We start from the raw sequence: 21,229 nt of genomic DNA, 5'->3' as shown, positions 1-21,229 counted from the left end.
GGAGAATCAGCTGCGGTGATTGCGCTCTATCCAATTGTAGCAGCACCTACAGTGAGACAGACCTGCCCATTACGCAGCACCTCAGACTCGTTTACATAAGACAACACGTCACCAATGTTATGTTGAAAGAACACATTTTATGTGCACTTTATGGAGTGGCCACTCTCTCTTATGTTTGATATTAGTGATCACTCGAGTCTGCCACTGTTTTGGGCAAAATGCGAATTGAGACTTAGTTGTATCCCATCTCAATTTTCAAAATGTAGAAACCCATTTGCAAGCATTTTGTCTCCTGCCGTGACATGTTTTGTAACACGATTCGCTATAAAACACTGCCTGGTAATGGATAGTTAGAATGTTGTAAAAAAACAAACAGCACCGTAGCACACGCATCGCCAATCACCAGTGAATTGATAAGCTGATTTAGCTAACGTGGCCTGGCTACTCAATGTGCCTACTACCTACTACAGCTTGTGCTTTCTTTACAATAGTTTGATGAAGTTGTAGACAGGTTCTCAGAAATCAGTCCTGGGTGCAGCCAGTAGCAATTGGGGTTAAGTGTCTTGCTCAAGGGCACAGCAACAGTTTTTTCCTCTTGTTGCTCTGAGATTCAAACCAGTGACCTTACAGTTACTAGCCCAACGCTCTAACCTCGAGGCTACCTGTCACCCATACATAATACACCCACATCGAACCACACCCCCAAGACCCAAATCTCAGGTTTTTTAATGAGCAGCAGAAAGAAAAAAAATGCAGAATCGGTGTGTTCAGTCCCCCTTTAACAGGGTACCGTTTAAAGCTACAATCCTTAATTGCTACATACATTTTTTTTACTTAGAAATTAATGATATTGACTCTTCATTTTGAAGTCCCAGCAGGTTTTAAATGATTGTGAGCCAGTTTGGTAATATCCTTGAGTTAACAGCCATGTAACATTTCAAATTCTTCTGCCGAGAAATACACAGATTGTCCCAGCTCCTTCTGCTGATGAACAGCACAGAGGAATTCTCAGACATCTACCTAAGATGTTCCCCACTGCAATTCAACAGCCAAACGATGAATGATTACTGTGGCTGGGAGGGTTCCTATGCAAGTAAACAGTCTCTTGAAAGGGGAATAAATCTGATGAAGACAAGACAGATCATCATTGGTTTCAATGATTTAGAGTCCACCTGCATCTGACGCACCGTGTCACCAAATGGCTTCTCGGAGGTTGTAAATCGTGAGGAGATCTGTCTGATTTGAATGTTAACTAGCAAGTTATTGGAGGCCTATGATTGCAAAACATTTATCAAATGCAAAACTTAGGGTATCAGATCTGTTCATAGCTGCTTTAACATTGAGTGGCCCTAGTTGATAACTTCCCACTCAACGCTATTGTATCTTAGCAATGACTACCTGGAGGTGTTTCTGCTTTGACTACTGAGAATAATCGTTATCTTCCAGGAGAACATGCTCTGGTTGATTGATGCTGTGTGTGTCTTCCAGGGGAGCTGTATGTTGGTGGTGTGGGGAAGAGCATGTACAGCAGCCTGCCCAAGCTGGTTGCGTCCCGGGACGGGTACCAGGGCTGCCTGGCCTCTGTGGACCTGAATGGGAGACTCCCTGACATGATGGCAGATGCCCTCCACAGGGTGGGCCAGGTGGAGCGCGGCTGTGGAGGTACGTCAGACAGTGGCACAGCCATGGGGTCATGGGGCACTCTGAGGAACAGGTCAACTGTGGATCCACCTTATGGTTCACTGCATGAGCATACTTTCCCCCCCCCCACCCCAGGCCTGAGCACAACCTGTACAGAGGACTCCTGCCATAACCAGGGGGTGTGTCTCCAGCAGTGGGAAGGCTTCTCCTGTGACTGCACCATGACCACCTACAGAGGAGCATTCTGCAGTGACCGTGAGTACTATTTCTTTCATCTCACTAGTGCAGTTCCCAACTCTTCTTAATTAGGCGTTTCCTTTGTCCTTTCCTTGTGACTTCCCCTCGACGTCATTGGAAAACGTCACAGAGTACAAGGAAAGGAGACAAGGTGACGTCCCAAAGGAAAAGGTTGAAGAGAACAGCAGTTGAAATAGTTTTTTTTTTACGCGACTGACGCAAAGCAAGAATGAAGTTGCATTTCTAAGGGTTTATTAATACCAAATCTATTCCAACCTCGGTAATAGCAATACTTGAAGGCACATTGGGAATTAAATATGTTCAGCAAAGTTTATGTGCATTATATTCAACTGTCGTGTCAAATGATTATTGGCACAATGCATTATGTGGCTCCAACTGCAAAAGCACCTCATCAAATGATGTGCGTGCATCCAATGCAAAACGGAATAGGTACGGACGTATCATGCATCCTAATCTCGGCAACCCAGAACCAAATCTTGCGTGTCTAGGCGTCACAAGAGACTGTGCATCCTTACTTTGTTTATCAACAGATTCTATCCGTCCTTCATGGCTGCCAGTCAGAATATCCTGGCATATCAAAGGCAGTGAAGAAGGAAGAAAGGAAAAACAATTCCAGTTCTAATCCGTCTCTGGTGGTCATTATGCCTGGGTCAGACTAACAGACACCCGTTGACCTTCCTGTGAGGAGGCTTCTCTAATGCACTTCGTCAAAGCCTCTAAACGGAGGAGTTAATGTCTCTGCATTACATTGAGTCCATCATCCATCATTAGTCATTGTTATTGACTTGTAGGATCTACATATGCACATACTAAAAGACTGATGATTATTAGTACCTCCCTTCTAATGGATTAAAGTTTTCCCCGAACATGTCTGATTCTACATAAGTATATGCAAATACAAACATACCCATGCTCTGGGGTGGGGGGTGGGGGTCTTGGGGGTCTTGGGGGTGGGGGGGGGTTGCTTTTTTGTTTTCCTATTTTACTGGGAAATAATGTGCTGGTACCAATCCACTATCATAAATTATCGTGAAATAGACGCACATTTTTTTTTTTTTGTGTACCACAAGATTTTGTATAAAGAGCATTTCAGTCACAGTTAAAGGCAGTAGAGGTTACTTAAGACAGAAACGATAGGAGGGAGGCTGGTCGGGGAGGATGGTTAGGCATATAACACCAAGGTCTAACAGCCCACATGTTGTGTGTTTCAATCATATGATGGACAACTTTTTGCATTTTAGTTAATTAGCAACTTTGCAACTACACTGAACAAAAATACAAAAGTAAAGTGTCGGTCTCATGTTTTTAAGAGCTGAAATAAAAGATCACCCAAAAATGTCATACGCACAAAAACCTTATTTCTCTCAAATGTTGTCCACGCATTTGTTTACGTCCCTGTTAGTGATCATTTCTCCTTTTGCCAAGATAATCCATCCACCTGACAGGTGTGGCATATCAAGAAGCTGATTAAACAGCATGATCATTACACAGGTGCACCTTGTGCTGTGGACAATAAAAGGCCACTCTAAAATGGGCAGTTTTGTCACAACACAATGCCACAGGTGTCTCAAGTTTTGAGGGAGAGTCCAATTGGCATGCTGACTGCAGGAATGTCCACCAGAGCTGTTGCCACTGGGCACATGCATTATGAAGAAAATGGTTTAGTGGACACAAACAAGTTTCAAGTTTTATTATCACATGCACAAGTACAGTGAAATACTTAACTTGCAAGCACTACCCAACAGCGCAGTATTCAATATCAAAATAGTATAACTAACAAATACTTTTTTTTTTACACAAGAAATGAAAGGAAGCTATTTGTATTTGTTAGGTATCCCCATTAGCTACTGCCTTGGCTACTCTTCCTGGGGTCCAAAGACGTTAAGGCACTTACATTACACATAAAACGAAAGATAAAACAGCACATCAAATAACATTATTATACCACTACATATCTACAGTACAAAATGCATAATACCGCCATACAAAATATTTCAATGTACAGTACGTGTGTGTGTGTGTGTGTGTGTGTGTGTGTGTGTGTGTGTGTGTGTGTGTGTGTGTGTGTGTGTGTGTGTGTGTGTGTGTGTGTGTGTGTGTGTGTGTGTGTGTGTGTGTGTGTCTTCACAGTCCCCATAGTTCCGTAATATGTTTTTTATCTATTTTTTAAATCTGATACTACTGCTTGCATGAGTTACCTGATGCGCCTCCCATAGTCTGTTCTGGACAGGGGGATTGTGAAGAGATCTCTTGTGGGGTATGCATGGGTGTCTGAGCTGTGTGCTAGTAGTTTAAACAGACAGCTTGGTGCATTCAGCTTGTCAACACTTCTTACAAAAACACGTAGCGATGAAGTCAATCTCTCCTACTATTTGAGCAATGAGAGATTGACATGCATATCATTCATGTTAGCTCCCCGTGTACATTTAAGGGCCTGCCGTGCTGCCCTGTTCTGAGCTGTTAGGTTCTAATTCTCAGAGTAAAAAACGGACACTATGAAAGCTTAACCAAGTTTAATTCTTCCCAGAGGATCAATACAGCTGCATTAGACAAAACATGTTTCCACCAACACAAGTATATATACTCCAATTTAGATGCACTCCTCCTTCTCTCCAACCCTTATATCTGTTATGGTTTGACAGGAAGACGAAGTGATGGGGTTATAAACCGTTCCTTCTCCCTTAAGGTGACCTGACCTGTCCTCAACCTCCTTGATGCCTAATCCAAAGGTCTCTCCCCTTATCAATGCCTGCCACATGTGATCGCTTCCCTGCCCAACTCACGGCTGTCATGGTGCCTGGTACCAGACTGTGTCTCTTCTCCTCCCAGAGGATCGCTCCCATAGGATCCCTGATGGCTAACAATAACATATCCTGACATAATGTAAACGTTATACATTACCGTCTCTCCCTCAGTGACATGAATATGTATATTTCATATTTTAAGAACCCAACAGAGCCAATTGCAATTTTCCTAAGTCTCTGTTTGTGGCACCTGACCACACGACTGAACAGTAGTCCAGGTTCAACGGAACTAGGGCCTGTAGAACTTGCCTTGTTTATAGTGTTGTTAAGAAGGCAGAGCAGCACTTTATTATGGACAGACTTCTCCCCATCTTAGCTACTATTGTATCAATATGTTTTGACCATGACAGTTTACAATCCAGGGTTACTCTGAGCAGTTTAGTCACCTCAACATACTCAATTTCCACATTACTCATTACAATATGTAGTTAAGGTTCAGGGTTTAGTGAATGATTTTTCCCAAATACAATGCTTTTAGTTGTTCAAATATTTAGGATTAACTTATTCCTTGCCACCCATTCTGAAGCTAACTGCAGCTCTTTGTTAAGTGTTGCTGTCATTTCAGTCGCTGTGGTAGCGTGTAGAGTGTTCAGTCATCCGCATACATGAACACACTGGCTTTACTCAAAGCCAGAGGCATGTTGTTAGTAAAGATTGAGAAAAGTAAGGGGCCTAGACAGCTGCCTTGGGGAATTCCTGATTCTACCTGGATTTTGTTGGAGAGGCTTCCATTAAAGAACACTGTCTGTGTTCTGTTAGACAGGTAACTCTATCCACAATAAAGCAGGGGGTGTAAAGCCATAACAGATGTTTTTTCCAGCAGCAGACTATGATCGATAATGTCAAAAGCCGCACTGAAGTCTAACAGTACAGCCCCACAATCTTTTTATCATCAATTTCTCTTTGCCAATTATAAGTCATTTGTGTAAGTGCTGTGCTTGTTGAATGCCATTCCCTATAAGCATGCTGAAAGTCTGTTGTCAATTTGTTTACTGTAACATAGCATTGTATCTGGTTAAACACATGTTTTTCTAAAAGTTTACTAAGGGTTGGTAACAGGCTGATTGGTCAGCAGCAATTTGAGCCAGTAAAGGGGTCTATTCTATTCTTAGGCAGCGGAATTACTTTTGCTTCCATCCAGGCCTGAGGGCACACACTTTATTGTAGGCTTAAATTGAACATATGGCAAATAGGTGTGGCAATATTGTCTGCGGTTATGCTCAGTAATTTTCCATTCAAGTTGTCAGACCCCGGTGGCTTGTCATTGTTGATTGACAACAATCCTTTTTTCACCTCTTCCACAGTCACTTAAGGAATTCAAAATTACAAAGCGTGTCTTTCATAATTTGGTCAGATATACTTGGATGTGTAGTGCAGTTTTTGTTGCTGGCATGTCATGCCTAAGTTTGCCAATCTTGCGAATTAAAAAATAATTAAAGTAGTTGGCAATATCAGTGGGTTTTGTGATGAATGAGCTATCTGATTCAAATTGTATTTATCTGACCCCAATTTAAAGTGTGACAAACCTTTTTACTATCATTCTTTATATAATTTATCTTTGTTTCATAGTAGTTTCTTCTTCTTTTTATTCAGTTTAGTCACATGATTTCTCAATTTGCAGTACGTTTGCCAATCGGTTGTGCTACCAGACTTATTTGCCATAGCTTTTGGCTCATCCCTCTCAATCATACCATTTTTCAATTCATCATCAATCAAAGGGGATTTAACAGTTTTTACAGTAATTTTCTTAATGGGTGCATGCTTATTAGTAACTGGAATAAGCTATTTCATAAATGTGGTAAGTGCAACGTCTGGTTGCTCCTCATTACACACCACAACCAGCATATATTCTTTACATCAACATAAGAATCACTGCAAAACTTCTTGTATGACCTCTTATACACTATATTGGGCCCAGCCTTTGGAACTTTGGTTTTCCTAGATATGGCTACTATATTGTGATCACTACATCCTATGGATTTGGATATTGCTTTAAAGCACATTTCTGCAGCATTAGTAAAGATGTGATCAATACATGTTGATTATTTAATTACTGTGCTGTTTGTAACTACACTGGTAACTACACTGGTAGGTTGACTGATAACCTGAACCAGGTTACAGGCACTGGTTTCAGTTTGACGCTTTTTATTGAGTGGGCAGCTTGAAAGCCAGTCAATACTGAAATCACCCAGAAAAGATATCTCTGTGTCTTACTAGACCGGCTCTGACACTTGTCGCATGTGGCAGGGCTTGCAAACTATTACAGACTACAAAGGGAAGCATAGCCGAGAGCTGCCCTGTGACACGAGCCTACCAGACGAGGTAAATAACTTCTATGCTCGCTTCGAGGCAAGTAACAATGAAACATGAGCATCAGACGTTCCAAACGACTGTGTGATCACGCTCTCCGCAGCCGATGTAAGACCTTTAAACAGGACAACATTCACAAGGCCGCTGGGCCAGACGGATTACCAGGACAGGTACTCCGAGCATGCGCTGACCAACTGGAAAGTGTCACTGGGCAACCTCTCCCTGTCTGAGTCTGTAATACCAACTTGTTTCAAGCAAACTACCATAGTCCCTGTGTCCAAGAACACTAAGGTAACCTGCCTAACTGACTACCGACCCGTAGCACTCACGTCTGTAGCCATGAAATGCTTTGAAAGGCTGGTCATGGCTCACATCAACACTATTTTCCCAGAAACCCTAGACCCACTCCAACTACAGGAAAAGGAGGACTGAGCACACCCCCATTCTCATCGACGGGGCTGTATTGGAGTAGGTTGAGAGCTTCATGTTCCTTGGCACCCACATCACCAACAAACTAACATGGTCCAAGCACACCAAGACAATCGTGAAGAGGGCACAACAAAACCTATTCCCCCCTTCAGGAGACTGAAAAGATTTAGCATGGGTCCTCAGATCCTCAAAAGGTTTTACAGCTGCACCATCGAGAGCATCCTGACGGGTTGCATCACTGCCTGGTATTGCAACTGCTCGGCCTCCGACCACAAGGCACTGCAGAGGGTAGTGTGTACAGCCCAGTACATCACCGGGGCCAAGCTTCCTGCCATCCAGGACCTCTATACCAGGCGGTGTCAGAGGAAGTCCCTAAAAATTGTCAAAGACTCCAGCCACCCTAGTCATAGACTGTTCTCTCTGATACCGCGCGGCAAGCGGTACCGGAGCGCCAAGTCTAGGTCCAAGAGGCTTCTAAACAGCTTCTACCCCCTAGTCATAAGACTCCTGAACAGCTAATAAAATGGCTACCCAGACTATTTGCATGCCCCCACCCCCACGCTGCTGCTACTCTCTGTTATTATCTATGCATAGCCACTTTAATGACTCTACCTACATGTACATAATTACCTCAATTACCTCGACACCGGTCGAGGTAGAGGTAATTATGTAATTAATAACATTGACACATTGACTCTGTACCGGTACCCCCTGTATATAGCCCCGCTACTGTTATGTTATTTACTGCTGCTCTTTAATTATGTGTTATTCTTATCTCTTATTTTGGGGGGGATTTTCTTAAGACTGCATTGTTGGTTAAGGGCTTGTAAGTAAGCATTTCACTGTAAGGTCTACACCTGTTGTATCCCATTGTATTGATATCACATACTTTTTCAAGCATTTCACACATATTATCCAGATACTGACTGTTAGCAGTTGGTGGTCTATAGCAGCTTCCCACAAGAATGGGCTTTAGGTGAGGTAGATGAACGTGTAGCCATATTACTTTAACAATATTTAACATGAGATCCTCTCTAAGCTTTACAGAAATGTGGTTCTTAATATAGACCACAAAACTGCCACCATCGGCATTTATGTATTTTCTGTAGATGTTATAACCATGTATTGCTACCTCTGTATCATCAAAGGTATTATCAAAGTGAGTTTCAGAGATTGTCAGAATATGAATGTCATCTGTTATTAGCAAGTTATTGACTTCATGAACCTTGTTTCTTAAGCTACATATGTTAAGTAGGCTACTTTTAGCACTTTTCTTGGATGCTTGATTGTTTTCATTGATTACCTGGGAAGCTTAGCAGAAGTAGACATATTCATGTTATTTATGTTAGTGCAGGGAGGGCTGCACACAGTGGACTTCCTGCTAGGCGACACCGCCTCAGGGCTAACAGTATAGCTCTGGTTCATAGGCACATGATTACTGCATACAATGGCTGTAGGATGAACATAGGCATTCAGGGACATAAATTAGGTTACTTACATTGTGTCTTCCAACGCCCCTGGGATAATGTACATTTGCTGAGGCCTTATGTCAACTCAGCGACACAATGGTAGGGATTAACTGAGCTGGGTTTGGGTCATTGATAAGGCATTGTCTCAACGCAGCCTTATAACAGTGTGAAAGGATCCCCTCCTCCTTGTAAAACAAGCTTTGTTTCCAGAAGGTATCAACATTTTCAATAAATGTTACACCCACAGAGCTGCAATAGTCTCGTAGCCAGTTATGGAGGGCTAAAAGTCTGCTAAAATGTTCAATGCCACGACTTAGGGAGGGCAGAGGGCTGTCACATCCTGACCAGTAAAAGGGGTTATTTGTTATTGTAGTTTGGTCAGGGCGTGGCAGGGGGGTGTTTGTTTTGTGTGTTTCGGGGTTTTTGGTTTATGTTCTATGTTATCTATTTCTATGTGTTTATCTAGCTTTTCTATTTCTATGTTAGTTTTGTCAATGACCTCCAATTAGAGGCAGCTGGTTGTTGTTGTCTCTAATTGGAGGCCATATTTAGTTGGGTTTGTTTTCACTTGTGTTTGTGGGTGGTTGTTTCCAGTATAGTGATTCTTTTATTTTTTAAGTGATTTTCCTTTTAATAAATAAGAAGATGAGCACTTTACCCGCTGCATTTTGGTCCACTCATTACGACGACCGTGACAAGGGCCAGATATTATGGGGCGTTTGTTGGTGTCAAGCAGTGACGCAATAATGACTTTAAAATCCATCTTAGCTGTTCTGAGCTGCCCTTCATAATGTCATTGAATGCCACATGAACTGTGATAGACTAAATTTCCTGATGCTGGTTTAAAATATTTGGGAGCAGCTTATTGATGTCCTTTACTTGTGCTCCTGGATAGCACAACATTTTTGCTCCAGGGATTGAGACGTTTCTCACCATTGAACTGCCCAATACAACGTCCAGAGAAGGGAACCCCTCACACAATTCGTTGAACCTTTCACCGGCCCACGAGAAGCAGGTTAGCGTACGCCCGCTACTTCCGGCGATAGGTCCAGACCTCTCACAGCAGGCAATGCCCCCGTCAGATCCAGAAAGAGGGAAAGGAGCCGAAATCATCGATGAAGCCACTGCAGACAAAGGCAATCCCAGCGATGAAGGCACAGGTAGATCAGGCACCAGTGCAGGGAAGCTATTCCTTATGTCAATCTGCTCCAAACCTCTCGCGGTCACTCCCGTTTGCTTAGCAGCATGCTGCTGCTTTCTGTTTCCATGACTTGTGACATGGGACCAGCGCTGATTGGAATAATCTTATTGCTGTTCTCTGTCTACTTCACGACAAAATGGAGAAAGAGAAGAAAATGGAGATGACTTCATTGGCAGCAAGTTCCAGGTAGCACAGGCCATTCGGAGGGACAGATGACAAGGCAGGGAAACATCCATAAGGGCCGAGCGGCATCCAGCCTTAGGGCTTGAGAATTTGTATTTATTGATGTTTTATTTAACCTTTATTTAACTAGGCAAGTCAGTTAAAGAATACATTCTTATTTACAATGACGGCCAAACACTCTCCTAACCCAGATGACACTGGGCCAATTGTGCACCGCCCTATGGGACTCCCAATCAAGGCCGGTTGTGACACACTCTGGGAATGAACCAGGGTCTGTAGTGACGCCTCTAGCACTGCATTGCAGTGCCTTAGACCGCTGCGCAACTCGGGAGGACTCTGAGAAAGTAAAGAATTTGAGAAAGTTCCAATTTGCATTTTCCCCATAAGTTCGCGCAGAATTGAGGTTTTGCTTGCTAAGCATAGCCACCTCATTCCTGTAATCCTCCACTAGCAAACAATTGCCGCATTGGAAATCCTGATTGTCAATATTGTCCCGGACAAGAGCATAATAAACAGCTTCTACAGCGCTGGAAATGTTGGTTAGCTATTTCAGGCGAAGTGGGCTCCATTGCAGCCTAGCTAGCGAGCTGGTAGCAGGTGTTGACACAAACACTTAAAAAAAAAATCTAACAAAGTACAGGGTCAGTGCCAGTACCAGTACCAAATGTACAATGTGCAGGGATACTGGATTTGTTGAGGTAGATATGTACATGTAGGCAGTGATTAGAAGAAAGTGATTGGTAGTGGGATAAATAATAATAATAGTAAACAGGAAGGCAGCAGCATAAGTCGTGGGTGAGTGTGTTTTGGTGAGTGTGTGTATGTAAGTGTATGGGTGTTGCAACGTGTGCAAAAGTGTTTGTGTAGACGTGATAGGTGGACATACAGTACCAGTCAAAAGTTTTGACACACCAAAACTACGAAATAACACATATGGAATCATGTAGTAACCAAAAAAGTGTTAAACAAATCAAAATATAGATTTTAGATTTTAGATTCTCCAAAGTAGCCACCCTTTGCCCTGATGACAGCTTTGCACACTCTTGGCATTCTCTCAACCAGCTTTAAATTGAATGCTTTTCCAACAGTCTTGAAGGAGTTCCCACATATGCTGAGCACTTGTTGGCTGCTTTTCCTTCACCCTGCGTTCCAACTCATCCCAAACCATCTCAATTTGGTTGAGGTTGGATGATCGTGGAGGCCAGATCATCTGATGCAACACTCCATCACTCTCCTTCTTGGTCAAATAGCCCTTACACAGCCTGGAGGTGTGTTGGGTCATTGTCCTGTTGAAAAACAAATGATAGTCCAACTAAGCTCAAACCAGATGGGATGGCATATCGCTGCAGAATGCTGTAGTAGCCATGCTGGTTAAGTGTGCCTTGAATTCTAAATACATCACTGATAGTGTCACCAGCAAAGGAACCCCACACCATCACACCTCTTCCTCCATGCTTCACGGTGGGAACTACACATGCGGAGATCATCCGTTCACCTAATTTGCGTCTCACAAAGACACGCCGGTTGGAACCAAAAATCTCAAATTTGGACTCATCAGACAAAAGGACAGATTTCCAATGTTCTAATGTCCATTGCTTGTGTTTCTTGGCCCAAGCAAGTCACTTCTTCTTATTGGTGTCCTTAAGCAGTGGTTTCTTTGCAGCAATTTGACCATGAAGGCCTGATTCACGCCGTCTCCACTGAACAGTTGATGTTGAGATGTGTCTGTGAAGCATTTATTTGGGCTGCAATTTCTGAGACTGGTAACTCTAATGAACTTATCGTCTGCGGCAGAGGTAACTCTGGGTCTTCCTTTCCTGTGCCAGTCCTCATGAGAGCCGGCACAGGACTGCACTTGAAGAAACTTTCAAAGTTCTTGACATTTTCCGGATTGACTGACCTTCATGTCTTAAGGTAATGATGGACTGTCGTTTCTCTTTGCTTATTTGAGTTGTTCCTGCCATAATATGAACTTGGTCTTTTACCAAATAGGGCTATCTTCTGTATACCACCGCTACCTTGTCACAACACAACTGATTGGCTCAAATGCATTAAGAATGCATTAACTTTTAACAAGGCACACCTGTTAATTGAAATGCATTCCAGGTGACTACCTCATGGAGCTGGTTGAGAGAGTGCCAAGAGTGTGCAAAGCTGTAATCAAGGCAAAGGGTGACTACTTTGAAGAATCTAAAATCTAAAATATATTTTGATTTGTTTAACACTTTTTTGGTCACTACATGATTCCATGTGTTATTTCATAGCTTTGATGTCTTCACTATTGTTCTAAAATTTAGGGTCGTTGTTTGATCATCAGGTATTCCAAGACGGATGGACAATGGGTCTAAAGTCTGCACACCATTTGTTATTGATGAGAGACATACCCCTCCCTCTCTGGATTTCCCTGAATCCGATGTCCTGTCCGCTCGGTGAATGGACAATCCATCGATTTGGATAGCCATGTCTTGTCCGAAAGCCATGTTTCAGGAAACCAGAGAATACTGCAGTTACGAGAGTCCCGTTGATAGCAAATCCGCGATCTCAGGTAATACACTTATTAGCAGTTGATTGGCCAGTAGAATGGAGGGAAGTGATGGCCGATTTTCGGAATTGAATACGGAATTCAGGTTAGTAACTGCCGATCTGATGTAAAAAAATTTTTTGTCAATCATAAAAAATGATAGCGGATTAATTTCGTGCAAAAAAAAAATCACAAAATAGCAAAGTTTGGTCGGAGTACACAAGACAGCAGCCATACAGTACTGCGCAATCTTTAACTATGTACTGGACACAAATGCATTCCGAAGAAAACCGTGTGGTCGACACTAAACATTGCCAGAAAATGATATGTTGTTTTTGCTCTCCCTTCATTTTGCTTCCATAAAAAAGCTCTGGGGAACAGACTAACATGCAAAATGAAAATAGTGGGTATGCTTTTCTATTTCATAAATACTACAAAGAGGTTTCAGGTGTGTGTGTGTGTTTGTGTTTGCTAATGCAATATAAATACATTTTTAATAAGTTGGAAATAATTGCTCTTTATTTTCTATGTTACTTAGAGATGACTCACAGTGGTTCAGCGATGACACACAGTAGGATGTTTATAGTAACATATTTGACTTCGCAGTTGATTTCTTCCTCTGTACTAAATAACTGTGTTGTTTTTAATGCTAATTCAAGGGCTCTTATTGGTCATAATAGCAGAGGATTAACATAAGCTTTCTGTCAAGTGGCCTTGAAGAGTTAATCCTCATTTGCTGCAGTGACGTGCATAAATATTAACCAAGTAATGGTGCTTTTTGTGCCTTTTTATGCCTCAGAGTTATTAGGCCTAGGACTCCACTATATATATGATGCAGTGCTTTATAAAGTGAGGGGGGGCAATAACTCGATACTCCAGCTCCCTTGGGGGAGTAATTTAGATGATCCTTTTCAGATAGCAACGCACACTGTTACAGCCTCGTTATGACAAGGACAGTGAGGATTCAGCTGCTGCTATTGCCTTACTGATAACCTCAGAGCTACTGTACGTTCTCATACACGGCACATATGAAACGCCCCAATATATGAAAATCTTAGATTTCAGACTTTGATAATGGTGTGTCGAGAAACGGCTTCAATCAGTCACTGACAGAAGGTTTGGTCATGTGGTTCTGTTTGTGTTGATTCGAAGTGTTTTGCTCTGGGAATGACTTGACACATTGACATTGTAATTTAAAGCGCACTAAAATAACTACTTTTAAAACTTTCACTGACAACTTGGTGACAAAACAAGCTCTGTATTTACTTTACATTTGGGCTCCCAATTAACAGGAAGAAAAAAAACATTCTACGAAAACAGAGTTTCGGAGAGAAAATATAATTACATTCTCCTTTTGTTGTTATTTTCAATATGCTTTTTATGGTTGTTGTCAGAATAATGATATAATGTTAGGTCTAGACTAATCATCATAGACATCCAGATGTTGAGCTGGGTTCGAGTGCCACCAGGTTGTTGTTCTGTGCTTTAATTCTCACACTAGAGTTCTTTCCGCAAGGCAAACATATGGAGGGTGTAATGACAGGTTAACCTCTATAATGAAACAAGATTGTTTTGGAATATTCATGATCTGTCTTCACACTGCCTGGATGGGAAGAAGAATGAACAGCATAGGGATTCCTAGCCCGTAAACTGTTGTTGGTATATAGGCCTATTGTACTTTGTTTTACCTGTATTTAGCAATAGCTTAAACATAAGACTGAACAGAGTAACACCAATATACTGTATTAAGTATATCATTTAATTAATATACGTGATTTTATATAATATATATTTAACTAAAGGGACACCAAGGTAAGAACTCCACCAAATATCAAGTAACCTTTTACTGCAGTGGGCTAAATCAGTCAAAAAATCTACTTTGAAACAAAAGTATACACCTCATACACATGGTTATGGGCTTAAAAAAAGAAGACATCTGTGCTATGTCAGATATAGAGTTGAAATGTATTCAATTTTGAGTTTGCATCCCAATATTACACTTTACAGTACATTCGGAAAGTATTCAGACCCCTTAACTTTTTCCACATTTTGTTACGTTACAGCCATGTTTTAAAATGGCTGAAACAGTTTTTTCCCCTCATCAATCTACACACAATACCCCATTATGACAAAGCAAAAACAGGTATTTAGACATTTTGCAAATGTATGACTTTTTTTTTTAAACTGACCCTTTAATTCAGTACTTTGTTGAAGCACCTTTGGCAGCGATTACAGCCTCGAGTCTTCTTGGGTATGACACTACAAGCTTGGCACATCTGCATTTGGGGAAATTCTCCCATTATTCTCTGCAGATCCTCTCAAGCTCTGTCAGGTTGGATGGGGAGCGTCGCTGCACAGCTATTTTCAGGTCTCTCCAGAGATGTTCGATTGGGTTCAAGTCCAGGCTCTGGCTGGGCCACTCAAGGACATTCAGAGACTTGTCCTGAAGCCACTCCTGTGTTGTCTTGGCTGTGTGCTTAGGGTCGTTGTCCTGTTGGAAAGTGAACTTTGCCCCAGTCTGAGGTCCTGAGCGCTCTGGAGAAGGTTTTCATTAAGGATCTCCCTGTACTTTGCTCCGTTCATCTTTCCCTCGATCCTGACTAGTCTCCCAGTCCCTGCCGCTGAAAAACATCCCCACAGCATGATATTGCCACCACCATGCTTCACCGTAGGGATGGTGCCAGGTTTCCTCCAGACGTGACACTTGGCATTCAGGCCAAAGAGTTGAATCTTCCATCTAGCAACTCTACCATAAAGGGCTGGTTGGTGGAGTGCTGCAGAGATGGCTTTCCTTCTGTAAGGTTCTCCCATCTTCACCGAGGAACTCTGGAGCTCTGTCAGAGTGACCATCGGGTTCTTGGTCACCTCCCTGACCAAGGCCCTTATCTCCCGATTTCTCAGTTTGGCCGGGCGGCTCTAGAGTCTTGGTTGTCCCAAACGTCTTCCATTTGAATGATGGAGGCCACTGTGTTCTTGAGGACCTTTGATGCTGCAGAAATATTTTGGTACCCTTCCCCAGATCTGTGCCTCAACCCAATCTTGTCTCGGAGCTCTAAGGATGGCCATTGGAAACAGGATGCACCTGAGCTCAATGTCAAGTCTCAAAGGAAAGGGTCAGAATAATTATGTAAATAAGGTGTTTCTGTGTTGTTTTTTAAATTGCAAGAATTTCTAAAAACCTGTTTTTAGCTTTGTCATTATAGACTGTTTTTATATATATATATATATATATATATACACAGTACCAGTCGAAAGTTTGGACACACCTACTCATTCAAGGGTTTTTCTTTATTTGTACTATTTTCAACATTCTACACTGTAGAATGTTACACTCTACCTTGTCACAACACAACTGATTGGTTCAAACTCCTTAAGAAGGAAATAAATTCCCCAAATTAACTTTGAACAAGGCACACCTGTTAATTGAAATGCATTCCAGGTGACTACCTCATGATGCTGGTTGAAAGAATGTCAAGAGTGTGCAAAACTGTCATTAAGGCAAAGGGTTGCTACTTTGAAGAATCTAAAATCTTTTTTGTTTAACACTTTTTTGGTTACTACATGATTCCATATATGTTATTGCATAGTTTTGATGTCTTCACTATTATTCTACAATGTAGAAAATAGTAAAAATGTCACACCCTGACCTGCGAGAGATGGTTTGTTTCTCTATGTGGTTAGATCAGGGTGTGGGGTGGGCATTCTATGGTGTCTATTTCTTTGTTTTGAGCTGAGTATGGTTCCTAATCAGAGGCAGCTGTCTATCATTGTCTCTGATTAGGAATCATACTTAGGCAGCCTTTCCCCACCTGTAGTTGTGGGATCTTAATTTTGTACTGCTTGTTAAGCCTACAAGACGTGACGGTCAGATTTAATTGTTTATTATTTTTGTTTGTAGTGTTCTGGGGTATAATAAATACAACGATGAACACTTACCACACTGCGCTTTGCTCCACTCCTTTTGACGATCGTGACAAAAAAAGAAAGAAAAACCCCTGAATGAGTAGGTGTGTCCAAACCTTTGACTGGTACTGTACATTTTTTAATAAGGCTGTAACGTAACAAAATGTGGGAAAAAAATTAAGAGATCTGCACACTTTCCGAATGCGTACATCACAGAAGAATATCAAACCAAACCGTTTGACATAGACTTTTTAATTAATGTTTATTAATTATGAAATTATCATGTGACTTCCGGAAAGGGTTTTTAAATAGCGAATCATCTCATGTTTTTTCTCAGAGACACTTTTCTCTCTCTGCTTCTTCTCATACCAGCCTTCCTAACTTCTCTCTCTACCATTAGAAAGCAGAACACGTTTCTGCTCTTCCAGTGTGCTGCCCTCAAGGACTCAGTTTGATAATCCCTCTTCAGTCATCTCCATGGCATCTGCTCAGATTTCTCAGGGTTCATGCTGCTAAGGGTTCTTTGCATTACACCCCCGTCTCAACCCTTGAGCTGCAGCTAGCTATAACACAAAAGAGATGCTACACTTCCATGTCCCCTGTAATACATCACAGACCTGGGCTGACTCACTTTACCTCTCTCTTTCTAAGTTGATCACCTCTAGTTCTTTCTGCTCACTTTGTGCTCATCTACTCACATCAATAACTATTTCCACTCCTTGTTCATGTCCTTCAGATTACCACCCAGCTTGCCCTGTTCACTGCTGCTAGGGCTGTCTGTCTCTCAGGTCTGTCCCTGTCCAGCCGTCTTCAATGCCTCTGGGGCTGTCTGTCTCTTTCAGGTCTGTTCAGTGGTATGGCTGTCTGACTCTCTCAGGTCTGTTCAGTGGTAGGGTTGTCTGTCTCTCGCAGGTTTGTTTGTGTACAGTGGCTTGCGAAAGTGTTCACCCCCTTGGCATTTTTCCTATGTTGTTGCCTTACAACCTGGAATTAAAATAGATGTGTTGGGGGGTTTGTATCATTTGATTTACACAACATGCCTACCACTTTGAAGATGCAAAATATTTTTTATTGGGAAACAAACAAAGAAATAAGACAAACAGAAAGCTTGAGCGCGCATAACTATTCACCCCCCTAAGTCAATACATTGTAGAGCCAGCTTTTGCAGCAATCACAGCTGCAAGTCTCTAGGGGTATGTCTCTAAAAGCTTGGCACATCTAGCCATTCTTCAAGGCAAAACTGCTCCAGCTCCTTCAAGTTGGATGGGTTCCGCTGGTGTACAGCAATCTTTAAGTCATACCACAGATTCTCAATTCGATTGAGGTCTGGGCTTTGACTAGGCCATTCCAAGACATTTAAATGTTTCCCCTTAAACCACTCAAGCGTTGCTTTAGCAGTATGCTTAGGGTCATTATCCTGCTGGAAGGTAAACCTCTGTCCCAGTCTCAAATCTCTGGAAGACTGAAACAGGTTTCCCTGTGGCTCAGTTGGTAGAGCATGGTGTTTGCAACGCCAGCATGGTGTGTGCAACGCCAGGGTTGTGGGTTTGATTCCCACGGTGGGCCAGTACAAAAAAATGCATGAAATGAAATGTATGCATTAACTACTGTAAGTCGCTCTGGATAAGAGCGTCTGCTAAATGACTAAAATGTAAATGTAAGAATTTCCCTGTATTTAGCGCCATCCATCATTCCTTCAATTCTGACCAGTTTCCCAGTCCCTGCTGATTAAAAACATCCCCACAGCATGATGTTCCCACCACCATGCTTCACTGTGGGATGGTATTCTCGGGGTGATAAGAGGTGTTGGGTTTGCGCCAGACATAGCGTTTTCCTTGATGGCCAAAAAGCTCAATTTTAGTCTCATCTGACCAGAGTACCTTCTTCCATATGTTTGGGGAGTCTCCCACATGCCTTTTGGCAAACACCAAATGTTTGCTTATTTTCTTCTTAAGCAATGGCTTTTTTCTGGCCACTCTTCCGTAAAGCCCAGCTCTGTGGAGTGTATGGCTTAAATTGGTCCTATGGACAGATACTCCAATCTCTGCTGTGGAACTTTGCAGCTCCTTCAAGGTTATTTTTGGTCTCTTTGTTTTATTTATTTTAATTTCACCTTTATTTAACCAGGTAGGCTAGTTGAGAACAAGTTCTCATTTACAATTGCGACCTGGCCAAGATAAAGCAAAGCAGTTCGACACATACAACAACACAGAGTTACACATGGAGCAAAACAAACATACAGTCAATAATACAGTAGAAAAATAAGTCTATATACAATGTGAGCAAATGAGGTGAGATAAGGGAGGTAAAGGCAAAAAAGGCCATGGTGGCAAAGTAAATACAATATAGCAAGTAAAACACTTGAATGGTAGATTTGCAGTAGAAGAAAGTGCAAAGTAGAAATAGAAATAATGGGGAGCAAAATAAATAAATATATAAATACAGTAGGGGAAGAGGTAGTTGTTTGGCCTTATTATAGATGGGCTATGTACAGGTGTAGTAATCTGTGAGCTGCTCTGACAGCTGGTGCTTAAAGCTAGTGAGGGAGATAAGTGTTTCCAGTTTCAGAGATTTTTGTAGTTCGTTCCAGTCATTGGCAGCAGAGAACTGGAAGGAGATATACCTGCTGGAGCGCATGCTACAGGTGGGTGCTGCTATGGTAACCAGCGAGCTGATATAAGGGGGGACTTGACCTAGCAAGGTCTTGTAGATGACCTGGAGCCAGTGGGTTGCCTCTCTGATTAATGCCCTCCATACCTGGTCCGTGAGTTTTAGTGAGCGGCCCTCTCTTGGCAGGTTTGTTGTGGTGCCAGATTCTTTCCATTTTTTAATAATGGATTTAATGGTGCTCCGTGGGATGTTTTGGATATTTTTTTATAATCCAACCCTGATCTGTACTTCTCCACAACTTTGTCCCTGACCTGTTTGGAGAGCTCTTTGGTCTTCATGGTGCCACTTGCTTGGTGGTACCCCTTGCTTAGTGGTGTTGCAGACTCTGGGGCCTTTCAGAACAGGTGTATATATACTGAGATCATGTGACAGATCATGTGACATTTAGATTAAATACAGGTGGACTTTATTTAACTAATTATGTGACTTCTGAAGGTATTTGGTTGCACCAGATCTTATTTAGGGGCTTCATAGCAAAGGGGGTGAATACATATGCACGCACCACTTTTCCATTACATTTTTTTTAAACAAGTAATTTTTTTCATTTCACTTCACCAATTTGGATTATTTTGTCTTTGTCCATTTACATGAAATCCAAATAAAAAGGCATTTAAATTACAGGTTGTAATGCAACAAAATAGGAAAAACGCAAAGGGGATGAATACTTTTGCAAGGCACTGTACATCCAGCTCTGCCAGGTAGGTGCTGTAGACACCCTGCATGAGTCAGACAGAACAGAAGCCCTAAGGAACTGGCTGCTAGCTCAGCTCAGAAACGCTTCATTACACAGGTAACAAAGCATGAGCGTCTTGTAATTGCCTGGCATGGCTACCTGGGCCATAAACACAGACATTTTAATAGGACACTGTGTTCAGAGACAAAGGTCACTATTTGTGTATATATGATGAAATATTAGAGGTAGGACACATTCCACTAGAATGTCTACAAAAGGGTCGCCCGATAGCCGACAAACCATGAAAATGTATGTATGAACTGTATGTACTGTTTGACAAATGTGTTATTGAATAAGTGCGCAATTGTCTTTTCAGTGTTGATACTGTGTGTTTCTACTGAATTACCAGTAAAATGACATGAGTCTAGTGATGCATTAAATGTACTTTCCTCTTTCTAGTCAAATACATTCTTGTGGCGCTTGTATTTGGAACTAGCTGTGTTGTTGAGGCCCATGCAGTAAACCCTGTATGTGAGGCTTTCGTTAGTCTGTGTAACCCATTTAGTCTGTGTAACCCATTTAGTCTGTGTAACCCATTTAGTCTGTGTAACCAATTTAATTATCAGATCCACTGGACAGTCCTCCGCTGACCTTTTCCGACTTTGGGTTACGTGTTCTAGACAGAGATCATTTGATGCAAGCTGATGATGCCTTGCAGCTCGTTAGAGTGCAAACAGGCAGTGGCAGTGTTCAGCTTTGTTTAGCAGATTGGAAAAGACCAGCTAGTGTGAGTCCCTGCCAGCTTCTCTGATGGGAGACAGGGTGTTTGATGATCAGTCATGGGCTCCTATGTCTCACTCTGTACCCTGGCTGCCGGAGAGGGAGTTCAATATCACTTGAATGTCACGGAAACTAATTGGTGAGAGTTAGGACATTAAGTCTAATCTATACCGCTGCATACCGTACCGTAGATCACTCTCAGCATACTACTTACCAGCAGCCATTGTTCCTGAGATGAATACATACCTGTTCTGTGGCATGTTGTATAACAGGGATCGTCAACTAGATTCAGCCGCTGACCGATTTTTGTCTTGAGAGGGTGGTCAGGTAGCCGGAACATAATTACAAATAATTAGCAGACTGCAAATTGACCAACAAGATGCCCAA

The 21,229-nt window shown here is 42.1% G+C and overlaps 1 protein-coding gene across 8 annotated transcripts in view; it reads left to right on the top strand.

The window, feature by feature from the left end:
* Positions 1-21,229, top strand: part of LOC106602987 (neurexin-2) — a 324,834-nt gene that overhangs the window by 164,994 nt on the left and 138,611 nt on the right. For all 8 annotated transcript variants that reach the window (XM_045716898.1, XM_014196084.2, XM_014196086.2 and 5 more), the window contains 2 exons: positions 1,489-1,662; positions 1,777-1,896. In XM_045716898.1, coding sequence (XP_045572854.1) covers positions 1,489-1,662; positions 1,777-1,896 — 294 coding nt within the window. The remainder of the gene's footprint in view (positions 1-1,488; positions 1,663-1,776; positions 1,897-21,229) is intronic.

Source organism: Salmo salar, chromosome ssa04 (assembly GCF_905237065.1).
Source record: "Salmo salar chromosome ssa04, Ssal_v3.1, whole genome shotgun sequence".
Lineage (NCBI taxonomy): Eukaryota > Metazoa > Chordata > Actinopteri > Salmoniformes > Salmonidae > Salmo > Salmo salar.
Note: the sequence above shows the minus strand (reverse complement) of the source record. Positions and strands in the feature narration are given on the sequence as shown.